The sequence below is a fragment of the Hyperoodon ampullatus genome (assembly GCF_949752795.1).
Source record: "Hyperoodon ampullatus genome assembly, chromosome: 13".
Taxonomy (NCBI): domain Eukaryota; kingdom Metazoa; phylum Chordata; class Mammalia; order Artiodactyla; family Ziphiidae; genus Hyperoodon; species Hyperoodon ampullatus.
In genome coordinates this window covers 40,811,778-40,826,764 of record NC_136926.1, presented here as the reverse complement: position 1 = coordinate 40,826,764, position 14,987 = coordinate 40,811,778, and the positions used below count along the sequence as shown (strand labels likewise).

The 14,987-nt window shown below is 46.2% G+C and overlaps 1 protein-coding gene across 1 annotated transcript in view; it reads left to right on the top strand.

Moving 5' to 3' along the window:
* NPC1 (NPC intracellular cholesterol transporter 1) overlaps nucleotides 1-14,987 on the top strand; it is a gene marked incomplete at both ends in the record, with an annotated part of 55,433 nt that overhangs the window by 39,552 nt on the left and 894 nt on the right. The window contains 13 exons of the mRNA XM_079718251.1: nucleotides 77-179; nucleotides 2,824-3,013; nucleotides 3,470-3,652; nucleotides 4,424-4,538; nucleotides 6,411-6,538; nucleotides 6,634-6,774; nucleotides 7,958-8,047; nucleotides 8,451-8,641; nucleotides 8,959-9,074; nucleotides 9,727-9,856; nucleotides 11,824-12,024; nucleotides 12,901-13,132; nucleotides 14,098-14,211. Of these exons, the coding sequence (XP_079574377.1) occupies nucleotides 77-179; nucleotides 2,824-3,013; nucleotides 3,470-3,652; nucleotides 4,424-4,538; nucleotides 6,411-6,538; nucleotides 6,634-6,774; nucleotides 7,958-8,047; nucleotides 8,451-8,641; nucleotides 8,959-9,074; nucleotides 9,727-9,856; nucleotides 11,824-12,024; nucleotides 12,901-13,132; nucleotides 14,098-14,211 (1,934 nt within the window). The remainder of the gene's footprint in view (nucleotides 1-76; nucleotides 180-2,823; nucleotides 3,014-3,469; nucleotides 3,653-4,423; nucleotides 4,539-6,410; nucleotides 6,539-6,633; nucleotides 6,775-7,957; nucleotides 8,048-8,450; nucleotides 8,642-8,958; nucleotides 9,075-9,726; nucleotides 9,857-11,823; nucleotides 12,025-12,900; nucleotides 13,133-14,097; nucleotides 14,212-14,987) is intronic.

Here is a 14,987-nt window from a genome sequence, read left to right as displayed (position 1 = left end):
TGATTTTCCCCCCGTATTGATCTAGTTTTCTGCAAGCTTGTAATCTGCTTTTTGATGTCACCTTTTTCCTTTCTAGATCAAAACTACAATAACGCCACAGCCCTTGTGATTACCTTTCCTGTCAATAATTACCGTAATGATACAGAGAAGCTCCAGAGGGCCCAGGCCTGGGAAAGAGAGTGAGTTGCTCACACGGTCTAAACAAGCTGTTCTTTCTGTGGGGAGGTGGACCGTAGCAGAAAGCATTTACACTTAGTTCAACTAAATTAACCAACAGTAGATCTAAGTTATGCCATTTTTTTCACTTGGTACTGGTGGTGCTATGAAAAAAAAAATCTATAAATAAATTTACCTATAAACATTCTTTTAATACATATCCCTGCAACAAGAATGCAAAAGTATCCATGCAGAAATGTTCCTTGCATTATTTTCTAACAGCAAAACCTGAGCAAGCTGAGTGTATATTAGTAGGGAGAAGTACAGTAGAATATTATTTCGTCATTAATGATGGTGAGATAAATAAATGGTTCAAGATAGTAAATAAAAACTGCAGTCAGCATGTTTGGACAAATATATGCTATGCATGCCATCCGTGCCTAGAAAAGATATCAAACAAATGACCTGGGAACCGGTTAGCTGTGGTATAACCTCTAGAGAATGGGAAGAGGGGACCGAGGAGGACAGGGACTCTGAACAGCTTTGTTGGGATATAATTCATATACCATACAGTTCACCCATTTAAAGCGTACAGTTCAGTAGCTTTTAGTATATTCACAGATGTGTGCAAACATCACCATGGTCAATTTTAGAACATTTTCTTTACCACAGAAAGAAATCCCGTCTCCTTTAGTGGTCACCCTCCTAACACCCAGCCCTACACAGCCACCAATCTACTCTCTGTCTCTAGATTTTCCTATTCCAGACTTTTATATGAATGGAATCATGTACGTGGACTTTTGGGTCTGGCTTCTTTCAGTTAGAATAATGTTTTCAAGATTCATCCAAGTTGAAGCATGTGTCAGTACTTCGTTCCTTTTTATGGCTGAAGAATATCCCATCCTATGGATATACCACATTTTGTTTATTTATTCATCAGTTGATGAACATTTGAGCTGTTTCTACCTTTTGGCTATTAGGAATAATACTACAAACATTCGTATACAAGTTTTTGTGTGAACATGTTTTCATTTCTCTTGGTTGGTATATATCCAGGAGTAGAATTGCTGGGTCGTACGGTAACTCTGAGGAACTGGCAGACTTTTTTCCAAAGCGACTGCACTGATTGGACTTCCCTGGCAGTCCAGTGGTTAAGGCTCTGCTTCCACAGGTTGGGGAACTAAGATCCCACATGCTGTGTGGCGCAGCCAAAAAAAAAAGTGACTGCACCATTTTACATTCCCATCAGCAGTGTATGGAGGTTTCAGATTCTCCACACCTCACCAACACTTGTTTATTATTTGACTTTTTGATTCTAGCTATTGTAGTGGGTGTGAAGTGGTATCTCATTGCAGTTTTTTTGTTTTGTTTTTTCGTCCACACTGCACAGCTTGCGGGATCTTAGTTCCCCAACCAGGGCTTGAACCGGGCCACGGCAGTGAAAGCACCAAGTCCTAAGCACTGGACCACCAGGGAATTCCCTCATTGCAGTTTTTATTTGCATTTCCCTGATGACTAATGAATTTGAGCATCTTTTCATGCACCGATTTGTATAACTTCTTTGGAAAAATGTTTCTTCATATCCTTTGCCCATTTTTTTGACTGGGTTATTTGTAGTTTTATTATCAAATTATAAGAATTGCTATATATTCTACAAGTCCCTTATCAGATGTATGATTTTCAAATATTTTCTCCCATTCTCCAGTCTGTGTTTTTGCCTTTCTTGATGGTATCCTCTGAAACACAGAAGTTTTTAATTTCAGTAAAGTCCAATTTATCTATCTTCTCTTTTGTTATTCATACTTTTGGTGTCATAGCCAAGAAACCATTGCCTAACCCAAGGACCTAGACATTTACACCTTTGTGTTCTTCTGAGAGTTTTATAGTTTTAGCTCTTACATTTAAAAGGTCTTTTATCCATTGAGTTAAGAGTTAATCTTTATACATGGTGTGAGGTAAGGGTCCAACTGCATTTATTTGTATATGGCTCTCCAGTTGCCCCAGACCATTTGTTGAAAAGATATTCTTTCCCCCATTAATAGTCTTGCCACCTTTATTGAAAATTAGGTGAAGGCAGATACATGGCATATTTCTGGACTCTTAGTTCTGATCCTTTGATCTGTATGCCTGTCTTGCCTTGTGCTGGTAACCACACTGTCTTGCTTACTGTTGGTTTGTAGTAAGTTTGAAATTGGGAAAGTGTGAATCTTCCGACTTTGTTCTTCTTGAAAAAGAAGATTTGGGCTATTCTGGGCCCCTCGCAATTCCATGTGAATTTTAGAACAGCTTGTCTTTCTACAAAAAAGTCAGCTGGGATTCTGATAGGGATTGCATTGAATCTGTAGATCAACTTTTAAAATTTTTGCTCCATGAGCATATGTCTGTAGTATAATATACTTCATTTAGAAATCTTTTTTAGTAAAAAAGAAGTGAGACCATGAAGCAGTTTTTAAACTTGTTCTAAACCTGTTTTAAATACCGGAAAACTCAGCATGTCTGGAACTTCGTAATCTGGAAGTGTCCTACCTTCTCCTTGCCAGTGTAGAAGGTCCTAATGAGGTATAAGGGTTAAGTGTGGCTTTTGTGTCATAGAAGTTACGAAGAAGTTCCTTACTTAGTTGTCACTAAGTTTTAACTAAAAATACGAAATTTTGCTTACCCTTTTAGGTTTATTAATTTTGTGAAAAACTACAAGAATCCAAATCTGACCATTTCTTTTAAGGCTGAACGAAGTATTGAAGATGAAATAAACCGTGAAAGTAACAGTGATGTCTTCACTGTTCTAATCAGCTATGGCATCATGTTTTTATATATTTCCATAGCCTTGGGGCATATCAAAAGCTGTAGCACGTTTCTGGTAAGTGGGGTGTGTAGGTGTGTGTGTGTGCATGTGTGTGTGTGTGTGTGTGTTAGAGGGAAATGGCAGTACACAGCGTGATGGCATGTTTTTGCCTCTGCTTAATCCTAATTCATTATGTTCAAAACTGCCTTAAATTGTCCTGTGTTTTACTTGTTTGTCACATTTTCTGCTTCCTGCATCTGTTTTCTTCAGTTCCAATTTCTTATCTTCAACTTAAAGTTTATTTCACATAAGCCAGTTTTTTTTCTAACATGCCATCACCTAAGAATGTAGGCTGATAAAATATGTTGCTAGGGAAGACCTAGACAACTTTTCCTATCTTCTCTCAAACCGGGAACTGTACTTTTAAATCTAGATGGGCAGTATCCAGGTAAAGAGGTGAAAATGAAGACCTTTTAGGAACAGGACAAAAAACACCCTAAATGAGAATTTATGTCTTTGTGGCATCTGCAGGTGGATTCGAAAATCTCCCTGGGCATCGCGGGCATCCTGATCGTGCTGAGCTCGGTGGTGTGCTCCTTGGGCATCTTCAGCTACATCGGGATCCCCTTCACCCTCATTGTGATAGAAGTCATCCCGTTCCTGGTGCTGGCTGTGGGAGTGGACAACATCTTCATTCTGGTCCAGACCTACCAGGTGCGTTTCAGAGTCTCACAGAGTCTGACCGAGTACCAGACTCCACATACGGCTGTTCAGCTCCATGCGGAGTATTTGAGTGTGACACGTGGAGACGTCGTTTCCGTTCCTCTGTGTTGCTTATTGGTGCCTGTAACTTGTTCTGGACATTTTGAGACCAAGAAGATTGAGACCAACATTCTCTTTGGTTGGTGGCATAGATATAAAGTGAGAATTTGGTTTTAAAATATGTGCAACGTGTGCAAAAAGGGCTAACACACTTGTGGAAAATATTTTGGGCACAACAGCTATTAAAATGATTCTCAATATAGTGTAGAAGAATGAGGGATTTGTCAGAGGTGCCACTAAAAGGCAAAAGGTCAACACAGCACCCACTGATGTAAAAAATGACGTCAATCCGTTGGTTCTCCCAGGGTCCCTTGTCCTGTAGCGCTTACCTGGGCAGAGACCCAGTGGCATGTAGGAGTGTTATTTAAAGGTCCAGCCACCTGCAGCCTGCGTTGCATGTATTTTCCTGATAACCTGATGCAGTCCTTCCTTTAGATTCTCACCTGTTACCTGGCTCCGGGCTTCAGAAATATCCCGAATGAATCAACATGAGAAGTTTGGGGTCCTCCGCTTTATTGTATAAAGTTTACAAACAACAAGTAGATGCTACTAATCATTATTTTTTATCATCAGGTTAACACAAGGCACCAAAGAAGCAAAAAGGTGGCATTGTAATTGAGAAACTTTAATGTCGTGTGTTTAACTTTTTTTTTTATTTTTAAGAGAGATGAACGCCTCCAAGGGGAGACGCTGGACCAGCAGGTGGGCCGGGTCCTGGGAGAAGTGGCTCCAAGTATTTTCCTGTCGTCCTTTTCAGAGACGGTAGCATTTTTCTTAGGTAATTACTCTTTGAATCTGCCAACCCTGAGGTTTGCTGAGCCTGGGTGTATCAGTATATGACCCTTTGCGTTCTTTTTTAAGTTTTATTCTGTGATTGGAAAGTGTCAGAGTGGAGCACGAGAAAAATTGGTGGCAGTATCCCGGGTGCCATTAGCAAGTGTCTTCTTTTTTTAAACTACATTATTTATTTATTTTTAATTTTTAATTTCTTCAAATTTTGGCCACACCACGTGGCATGCAGGATCCTAGTTCCCCCACCAGGGATCGGACCCGTGCCCCAACCTGTGCCCCTCCCCCCCCAGTGGAAACATGGCATCCTAACCACTGGACCACCAGGGAATTTCCAGCAAGTGTCTTCCTTATCACATTGTTTCAGGACGGCGTTGATGTTGGGGTTCAGATACCTAGGACTCCTCCCCCTCCACGTTTAGGGCACCCATGGCGAGTGCTGGGGTTTGAAAATAGCACTCTTGAAGGACAGCCACAGAGTCCTTCCTGTCACAGCACTCTCGGCAGCAACTCCAAAATCACAGGCGTTATTAGCTCGCAAGGTGTTTGCCACTGTTCCGAAAGGCAGTCTCCCCACCTCTGCACACACAGGTCACTGGGAAGCAGCCTCGTAAATGAGCAGAAGTTCTTCAATCTTTCCTCAATACAAGGAGCCAGAATAAGCTGGCACAAAACCCAGCACTTCTGTATTCTTTCATGTGGAGAAATCGGTAGTCTTACTAGCAGGGCACTCCCCACCCCCATGTATGGCATGTAGTAAGAGAAAACTGATCACATCCTCTGCAGAGGATGCTGATTAGAATCGCCCAGTAAGTCCAGGGAAGACACACGATCCGTGGGTTCCAATGGAAATGCCTGCAGGGGCCACCAGGTCATCTTACAAGGGGCCATGGGAGGGACATCGTATGTGTGGTCTTTGGACACAGACACGCCATTAGCATATATCATCCCCCATTTCCACAAAGCAGTGCACTGTGAAACAAACCTGTGGCTCTTGTGGTTTCTTTTTATGGATACAGATGCAAAACAGTTACTTCCTCTTTTTCTATTATAAAAAAAACCCAGTGCAAGTGTGTTGGTGATAGCAGCTGACCCTGGGCCTCAAGGTTGGAGTGACTTTGGGGGGACAGGAGGAGCAGCGGGGACCGTGGCACCCAGAGTCTGGGGTCCCATCTGCAAGAGGCAGCTATGTGTTGCTGGCCCAGTGCTGCCAGGTCCAATTTTTTTCTCAAGCGACGCTGTGAATCTAGATTTTTTTTCTCTCAAGTGACACTGTGAATCTCATTGTTAAATATTGGCTATTTATTTTTTTTAAAACTTTTTAAATTCTAAAATGGGTTTATATATATCTGGCCCATGGGCAGCCAGTTTTCAGCTTCTGAGTCTTAGCCTGGAGGACGCTTGGAGCATCCTCATTTGTAACTAAACCGAGAGACTGACTGGATGATATAATAGCAGATGGGAAATACCATCCCTCTTGTGGACTGAAACATAGCAGGTACTATAAAAAATGGCCTGTGTTAATGGATCTCAAATGTGAAAGTGCATGCACTTGCTTGGAGAGCTTGTTAAATTATAGAGTTGGGATCATAGAATTCTGAACAGTAGAATTGGGGTTGAATTCCCATTGTCTTGATAAAGTAGGATGGGGCCCGGTCCCTGGAACGTACATTTTAACCTCCCCAGGTGGTTCTGGTGTGACACCCGCAGACTGCGCAGAGTGCCTTTGGGTGGGAGGATTGGGGGGATTCTTCTTGTGGGATTGGCCTGCTCTGGTGCTGCGTGTTCATACGTGCATGTGCCTGTGAGGCCTGCTGAGCCCTCAGCTGGGAAGGACGTGGCTGCTCTCTTCTCCCCGCAGGAGGCCTGTCCGTGATGCCGGCTGTGCACACCTTCTCTCTCTTTGCGGGGATGGCGGTCCTCATTGACTTCCTCCTTCAGATTACCTGCTTTGTGAGTCTCTTGGGGTTAGACATAAAGCGGCAAGAGGTAAGTTGTCATCAGGCGTGCAGCCTGTTTCATCTGAGTCTAGAATCTAGATGAGGCGGCTGGAGGGTGACCTCTGTTCCTCTTCATCCCCTCAGAAGAACCGGCTGGATGTCCTCTGCTGTGTCGGGGGTGCGGCAGACAGAGCAGGCATCCAGGCCTCGGAGAGTTGCTTATTTCGCTTCTTCAGAGACGCCTATGCTCCACTTCTGCTTAAGGACTGGATGCGGCCCATTGTGGTAGGAGCCTGTCTGTGGTTTTTCTCCCCAAACAAAGTTGTCACATGCCTTCTAAGAAATCAGAGTGCTTGGGAAGGATTCTGACAGCTGTTAAGCTGTTAAGTGTGTGTGTGTGTGTGTGTGTGTGTGTGTGTGTGTATACAAGAATGCAGAAGCAAATATATACAAATATATAAAATATTTTTAGCAGGCAGTATAAGCAAGAGTTTCTGTTTTAAGTTGGTTGTTTTGTTTTTAAATAATTACAGATTCATAGAAAGTCACAGAGGTAGTGCAGAGAAGGACCCAGCTGCCCTTTGCCAGTTTCCTCCCAAGGTCTTACATAATTGTAGTTCAATATCAAAACCAAGAGTTCGACATTGGCACAATGTATGTGTCCAGTTCTGTGTCAGTTTATCACATGTGCAGATTCGTGTAAGCACCAAGATATAGATCTGTTCCATCCCCCTCGTCCTGCACCTTCAGTGTCACCCACCTCCCTCCCCTGCACTGTCCCTCATCCCCAGCAACCATGCAAGAGCATTTTGTAGTACAGTTTACACACTGGATATAACCAACAGCTATAATCTATCACATTTCCACTAAAAGAATGTAAATTCATTCCAGTAAAAGTAATAGTAACACCTAACATTTACTGAACACTTAATATCTGGTATTGTGCTCAGAACCAGGTACTACGCTAAATTCTGGATTATCCCTAGAATTTTCTCATTTAATCCACAAAATTATCTCATGTTACAAGTCTTATTTTTCCTGTTCTATTGAGGAGGAAATAGAAGCTAAGAGAGGTTAAGTGACTTCCTCAGGGTCACTCAGCTTGTAAGTGGCAGAGCCAGGATTTGAACCCAGGTGGCTTGACTATTGAGACCGTGACCTCGGCTACTGTCCCAGACTCCTTGTTTTCTTAGCGTGTCATTTAAACTTGCTTTTCGTTTAGGAAAGTCCTGTTTTGCGTGTTTAAGATTTGATTTAGGGAGTTCCCTGGTGGTCCAGTGGGTAGGACTCAGCGCTCCCAGTGCAGGGGGCCCGGGTTCAATCCCTGGTCGGGGAAGTAAATCCTGCATGCATGCTGCAACTAAGACCCAGTGCAGCCATAAATAAATAAAATAGATAAATAGATAAATAAATGATTTATGTTTTTAATCATGATAACTCTAACTCTGTAACTCACTTCGCATTCCAGGTAGCGGTATTTGTGGGTGTTCTGTCATTCAGTATCGCAGTCCTGAACAAAGTAGAAATCGGCTTGGATCAGTCTCTGTCAATGCCGGATGTAAGACGCTTTCTTTTTTATTCTAACTCATTTAGCCCGTGGTGAATGCATTTTTCAAAATACTCACGCGGGTGTTTCAGCTGATGTCCGCTTCTAAATGTGGGTGCTGGCAGGCTCTCCCGCACTGCAGGAACCTCGCCAGAGCTCTAACCATGAGGCCCGGGCCTTCTGAGCTCACAGGCCTTGGGCATGGCTGCAGAACGCGAGCAGCCGGTCTTGACCTCCTGAGGTGCCCTCCTGACGGTGGGACCAACTGGAAAAGCCCCTGGGCCCAGGGTGGGGAGGGGGCGCTGGCTGTGGAGGGAGTCAGGAACCTGGGCTCGAGGCATCTCGGCCAGGAGCCCCTCTCTCGCTTGCACAGGACGTTCACACTGTGTCCTGTTGTCCTCTCTCTCTCTCTCAGGACTCCTACGTGACGGATTATTTCCAGTCCCTCAATCGCTACCTGCACGCGGGCCCGCCCGTGTACTTTGTCGTGGAGGGAGGGCACGACTACGCTTCTCTGAAAGGGCAGAACATGGTGTGCGGGGGCCTGGGCTGCAACAATGACTCGTTGGTGCAGCAGATCTTCACCGCCGCCCAGCTGGACAACTAGTCAGTACCCCAGCCGCGGACGGGCTCCTGGCCCGGGACCTCGGCCTGAAACCTCTCTCTAAAGATAGCTTTTCCTGGAAAATCTATCTTGTACAATGTGGGTTGAATCTAGCTTTACCTAAGCAAAACCTTTTAAAGGGCAAATTTACCACCTCATATTCTGAAGCTTTTCCCATTAAGCACTAATGTGGTTTGTCTTCTGACTGGGTGGCATTAAAAGGTGTAGAAAAGGAAGTTTTGGATTTCAAGAAAAGGGACTGAAACTGAAGACTTCCTCCCTGTGGGGGCATCAGTAACCCTTTCTCTCCTTTCTCTAGTACCCGGATAGGCTTTGCTCCCTCGTCCTGGATTGACGATTATTTTGACTGGGTCAAGCCACAGTCGTCTTGCTGTAGAGTCTACAACAGCACAGATCGGTTCTGCAATGCGTCAGGTACTTGATCCTTTTCCAGATCTTTCCCTCTTTTCTGAAGAACTTTAACATTATAATTTAAAAATCATTTGCATTTTACCTCCACGTCCACCTGTTTGTCTGCCATTGCTGCATCTCATTCCCCTTGTCATCATCCCCTTCCTCCATTGTTCACTCTGGAGATACCTTGTTGTCCCCTTTCCAGCCCCCCATGAGGCTGCAGGCTGAACAAGGCCCAGGTCAGGGGACTCTGGTTTTCAGGTTTGTCATCTTTTCCCGGCAATGCTGTTGGTCTCTCTTGATTGGTATCTGGCTGTAGCTTCTCATGGGAGTGCTTTTCTTTGTTTATCACTGTTGCCATATGGTTTTGTAAAAGCGTTGAGTCTGTCCCTAGGATTTTCTTGATAAAAACATGGATGTCCTGGGCTCTGATAATAACATACTGAGGTCGTCCTTAAAGCAGGAAACCTGCTTTGGGGAAGAAAATTTGTATAGCCTGTGTTAGATGAAGATGGGACCTCAAGTTTGACTGTGAAAACCATGTGTTTGAAGCTTTTGGATAAACAGAAGGATTCAGGAAAAGAATTCCCGTCACTTCTTTATCATTATTTTTAAATGTTTTAATATGGAGACCCATCCTTCTCACCGTGGCTCCCCCAACCTGTTTGCACAGTGGTTGACCCTGCCTGCGTCCACTGCCGGCCTCTGACTCCAGAGGGCAAGCAGAGGCCTCAGGGCGCAGACTTCATGAGGTTCCTGCCCATGTTCCTCTCCGATAACCCGAACCCCAAGTGTGGCAAAGGGTAAGTGACACGGAACCATTCAGCTCTGTGCCCGCTTCCCCTTTAATTTGCACTGGGAAGCTGGGGAGGGCTGGGGTGGGAATGGTGGGCGGGAAGGTCCTCTTCTCTGCCACTCCCCACCCTGCCCCGCAGAAAAACCAAAACGCCTTTAAAGAAAACTCCTCATCTTAAAAGAAAATGGTTCTGGAGAAATTAGGGGCAGGATAGGAATAAAGACGCAGACGTAGAGAATGGACTTGAGGACCCGGGGAGGGGGAGGGGTAAGCTGGGATGAAGTGACAGAGTGGCATGGACATATATACACTATCAAATGTAAAATAGAGAGCTAGTGGGAAGCAGCCGCATAGCACAGGGAGATCAGCTCGGTGCTTTGTGTCCCACTAGAGGGGTGGAATAGGGAGGGTGGGAGGGAGATGCAAGAGGGAAGAGATATGGGGATATATGTATACGTATAGCTGATTCACTTTGTTATACAGCAGAAACTAACACAACATTGTAAAGCAATTATACTCCAGTAAAGATGTTAAAAAAAAGAAAACTCCTCCTCATTCTGGCCCGATTCCATCCTGGCCTGAGCATTCTGTCTCACGCGCCCCTCCTGGCGGCGTGAAGGACACAGTCCTGTGCAGACCACCGGCAGGGCAGATCGCGGGGAGGGATGTGGGCGATTCAGGATGGGAAAGGGTTTGTCCAGTTGTGTGTGGGGCATATGGGGCCCTGCACCTCTGCTCTGGTGACGTCACCCGGGATGAAGGTTTAGATTTTTTTTTTTAATTTATTTTTGGCGGCATTGGGTCTTTGTTGCTGGGCGCGGGCTTTCTCTAGTTGTGGCGAGTGGGGGCTGCTCTTCGTTGTGGTGCTTGGGCCTCTCATTGCGGTGGTTTCTCTTGTTGCGGTGCATGGGCTCCAGTAGTTGTGGCCCACAGGCTTAGTTGCTCCGCGGCATGTGGGATCTTCCCGGACCAGGGCTCGAACCCGTGTCCCCCGCATTGGCAGGTGGATTCTTAACCACTGAGCCACCAGGGAAGCCCCAAAGGTTTAGATTCTTTTAGCCCCACTGTGCTTCTTGCCAGCCTGTCTGTACATGAGGTTATGGGCTGTCTGACTCCCCCATCTAGCCAGGCAGCCAGCTACCGTGGAAACAGGATCTCTGGCCCAGAAATAGCAAAGATGACTGAAGTCTGGAGTTGGGCAGATTTGGATGTTTTGGTAGGAAGGTGAGTGTCCAGGTGTACATTAGGTAAATGCTGGATATCCCTGTTCTTCATAAGAATACATAATGTGATCAGAGTCCCGTCAGTCATACATCTCACGTCTGTGTTTTGAGACCTAGACTAGGTACCATGGGAGGACTGTCCCTAAAAATAAAGAAGAAATGAACCCTGTGTAGCTTGGTCTCCTGGCAGACTGAATGCTCGGCTACATAAAAGAAGTCAGAATGAATTCAACTCGTAGGAGGGCAACAGACAGGGAGCCTCCTGTGTGCCAGGATTGTGCCAGGCACCTCACCGACACTATTTCACTGACTCACCACACAGCCCCATGAGTAGGTGGTGGTATACCCTTTGCAGATGACACTGCAGCCCAAATTTAGTAATTCTACCCAGGGCTCCAGCGCTGAGGCCGACCTCATGGCGGTCTGACTCCAGGGCCCTTGTCCATTCGCGCCTCCTGTTACACAGCACTGCTGAGCAAACCCTGTAGAAGAACACACTGGGCTGTGAGCAGAACCAGCTACAGAAACAGTAGCAGCTACGCATCAAAGAAACCAAAGCAGCAAAGAAAAGCCAGTGTGGGAAAGAATGAGCTAAACCTTCATCGCGCCTTTTCAGGGGCTTCCCTGTCCCTGAAATTGACAGCTGGTCTGATCCCTGAGTCCAGGGTCAGGTGACACCACTCAGCCTTGATGCTCAGATTCTGCAGGTACGGCACGAGGTGTGGCCTTTGATACCATTGTCTTCTCCCAGGGGACACGCCGCTTACAGCGCGGCAGTTAACATCCTCGGCAACGGCACAGGCGTCGGAGCCACTTACTTCATGACCTACCACACGGTGCTCAAGACCTCCGCTGACTTCATCGATGCCATGGAAAAGGCCCGCCTCATCGCCAGCAACATCACCAGAACCATGGGCCTGGAAGGAAGTGATCACCGTGTGTTCCCATACAGGTAACGTGTGGATTTTGTAAATGAGGGTACCCTGGGGTTCCCTTGCTGGGGGGCCGACACTCAGCTTTCCTTCTGAACCCGGCTCCGTCCTGAGCACAGGTGAAGCCTGTCTCAGGAAACGGCACCTGGGCCAGAATCTGCAGCACCTACTGAGGTCTCGGGGCTGGAGCTCACACCCTGCAAAACAGGCGGGGGACAGGGGTCACGGTGCCTGGGGAGCAGCTTCACAGAGAGGGCCCGGCAACTGATGGCTGGGGACAGTGCCTTTATGGAGGTTTCTCTTTTTTCATTTATTGTTTTTCTTTTTTTTCCTCATAAAGAAAATATTTTATGAAATATTGAATTTGGAACATATAGAAAAGTAGGAGAAACAAGTGATTTTCCCCCCAACCCCTTTAATCTCATTGAAGGGAGTCTGGACCTGTTCCTGGCAGGAGGACAGCCTGTTTTCCTGTGGAAGGAGTTCTTGGAGTGGGTGTCCTGACTCCTTAGAGGAGCTGGTTAACTTTGCCAAAAAAGCATTTTCTTCTCAGGCCCCGCATAGACCTTGTTTGGCTGGGGGTAGCCCTCAGGATAAACCAGGGCTTGTTTTCCCAAAATACCATGGAATATTCTTTGTCGATAAATGCCTATAAAGCAGAATGGATTGGGCACATGAACAAAAACCTTATATAAAATACACACCTCGGAGGCCCTTCTTTGGGTGTCAGTGGTCAGAGGTCCAGCTTAACTGCTGGAGGTGAGTCTTGCACAAACGGAGGTTTTATGTGAGGATGTCTCTCAAGGTAGTTTCCGTTTTGCAGTTGTGGCAGGATGAGGAGGAAAGATTCCAGAAGCAAAAACCAAGCTGTAACAGAACCTTCTCCCCCTCTCCAGTGTGTTCTACGTCTTCTACGAACAGTACCTGACCGTGATTGATGACACTATCTTTAACCTCGGTGTGTCCCTGGGTGCCATCTTTTTGGTGACCGTGGTTCTCCTGGGCTGTGAGCTGTGGTCGGCGGTGATCATGTGCATCACCATCGCTATGATCTTGGTCAACATGTTCGGTGTCATGTGGCTCTGGGGCATCAGTTTGAATGCGGTTTCTTTGGTCAACTTGGTTATGGTGAGTTCTGGTCCACTCAGTTTGTCCCTCACTCCTTATGTCACTGCTGTGAATTGTTTCTTGGGGTGAGAGATCAAGGCCAGCTCTTGGCGCACATGGTCAGGTGGGGTCAGTGGCAGGTGGAGTTGGACGTGGGTGATACGTATAGCAATGGAAATGTGAGGTCATGGTCTGGCTTAGGCATTCTGCCTTTAAGTTATTATTCTGGGGCTTCCCTGGCGGCGCAGTGGTTGAGAGTCCACCTGCCGATGCAGGGGACACGGGTTCGTGCCCCGGTCCGGGAAGATCCCACATGCCGCGGAGCGGCTGGGCCCGTGAGCCATGGCCGCTGAGCCTGCGCGTCCGGAGCCTGTGCTCCGCAACGGGAGAGGCCACAGCAGTGAGAGGCCCGTGTACCGCAAAAAAAAAAATTATTATTCTGAAGGGTGTTTTGCCAAAGTATGTAGCCTGATGACAGCATGATGTTCAGTTTTCAGTTAGAAAAACTGCCCCTTCTCAATGGAATTTTCTGACCAAGACCTTTTGCCTTCCACGTGGTTGCCAGGTGCATTTTAATAGTCTTGAATACGTGCACATTTGAGAAAGTATTAACAGAAAACAGACACAGTGCATCTGCTCTTCAGATACGAACGGAATGTGGCTTCAGGGGGAGTGGTAGTGAGGCCCAGCTAAAGAAATGACAGTGTGCTGTCTGGCTGGGGGTTGGGGGGACCTTGAGAGGTTTCAGCTGCTTCCCCCTAATAGAGGCAGATCTGCTGGAGGAAACTGTGCCTGGAGGGTTCCACAAGCTTTCTGGGACAGTTTAAGTTGGTGTGATGGGAGCTTCGTCTTACAAGTTAGAGGGGGTGCTCCAGGCTCCTTTACCTCCCAGGTGCCCTGATAACCACAGATCCCGGGAAAAGGGTGGTTGTTTTTACTGTTTTTAACTGGAGAAGGGCACTTGTAAAGGAAGCACTTTATTTCAGAGCTGTGGCATCTCCGTGGAGTTCTGCAGCCACATCACGAGAGCGTTCACGGTGAGCACGAAGGGAAGCCGCACGGAACGGGCGGAAGAGGCGCTCTCCCACATGGGCAGCTCTGTGAGTACAGCCCGAGCAGGTGACTCGGGCAGGTACCTCACCGTGAAGTACCCAGCTTGGTGACTGAGTGTTTCTCAGGAGAAGGAACTGTAAGATTCAGTAGGGAAAGCAGAATTTGTATCTTTTACTTAGCAGCAGCTCCTAAGGATTCCAAGTTTTCAGGCAATTAATGAAATAGCTGTATCCTGCATAGAGAGCTCCACCCTGAAATTCTTTACAACTGTTACTGCTGGAGCCTCCTTTGCAGACGACAGTATGGCTGAAGCAGGAAAACAGAGAAGTTTGATTTGAGAGCCGTTTAAAACCCAGGCCAGCCATGTGTGTTGAAAAGCAGGGGAGCTGCCATGCTTGGAGCCCAGTGTGCAGTTTGTGGTTCACATTTGGAGAATCTTCTCAGGCTAAACCAGGATACAGGGCTGAACTATGAACCAGTTACTTTACCACCAGACAACATTGTTACAGAGTAACAACAAAAAGTGTGTAATAAATAGCATTGTCTAAAAAAATAGTACATATCTTAATTGAAAAATAATGCTGTTGGAAAAATGGCACTGTTAGACTTGCAGGGCTGCCATGGGGTCTATGCAGAATACACAGCTTTTACCCTTATTACACCTTTTTTTTCCCCCTCAGATTCATAAGTAGCAAATAAAACAATTTAGGCAGAGCCTAATGCTACTTATCAGTAAATCTGAAAGCTGGGGTTCGGTCCCCCATTACTTTGGACCTTGGCTTTTAAGAAATCCCTCTATGAGGAAGTGTTCAATTACGGTAGG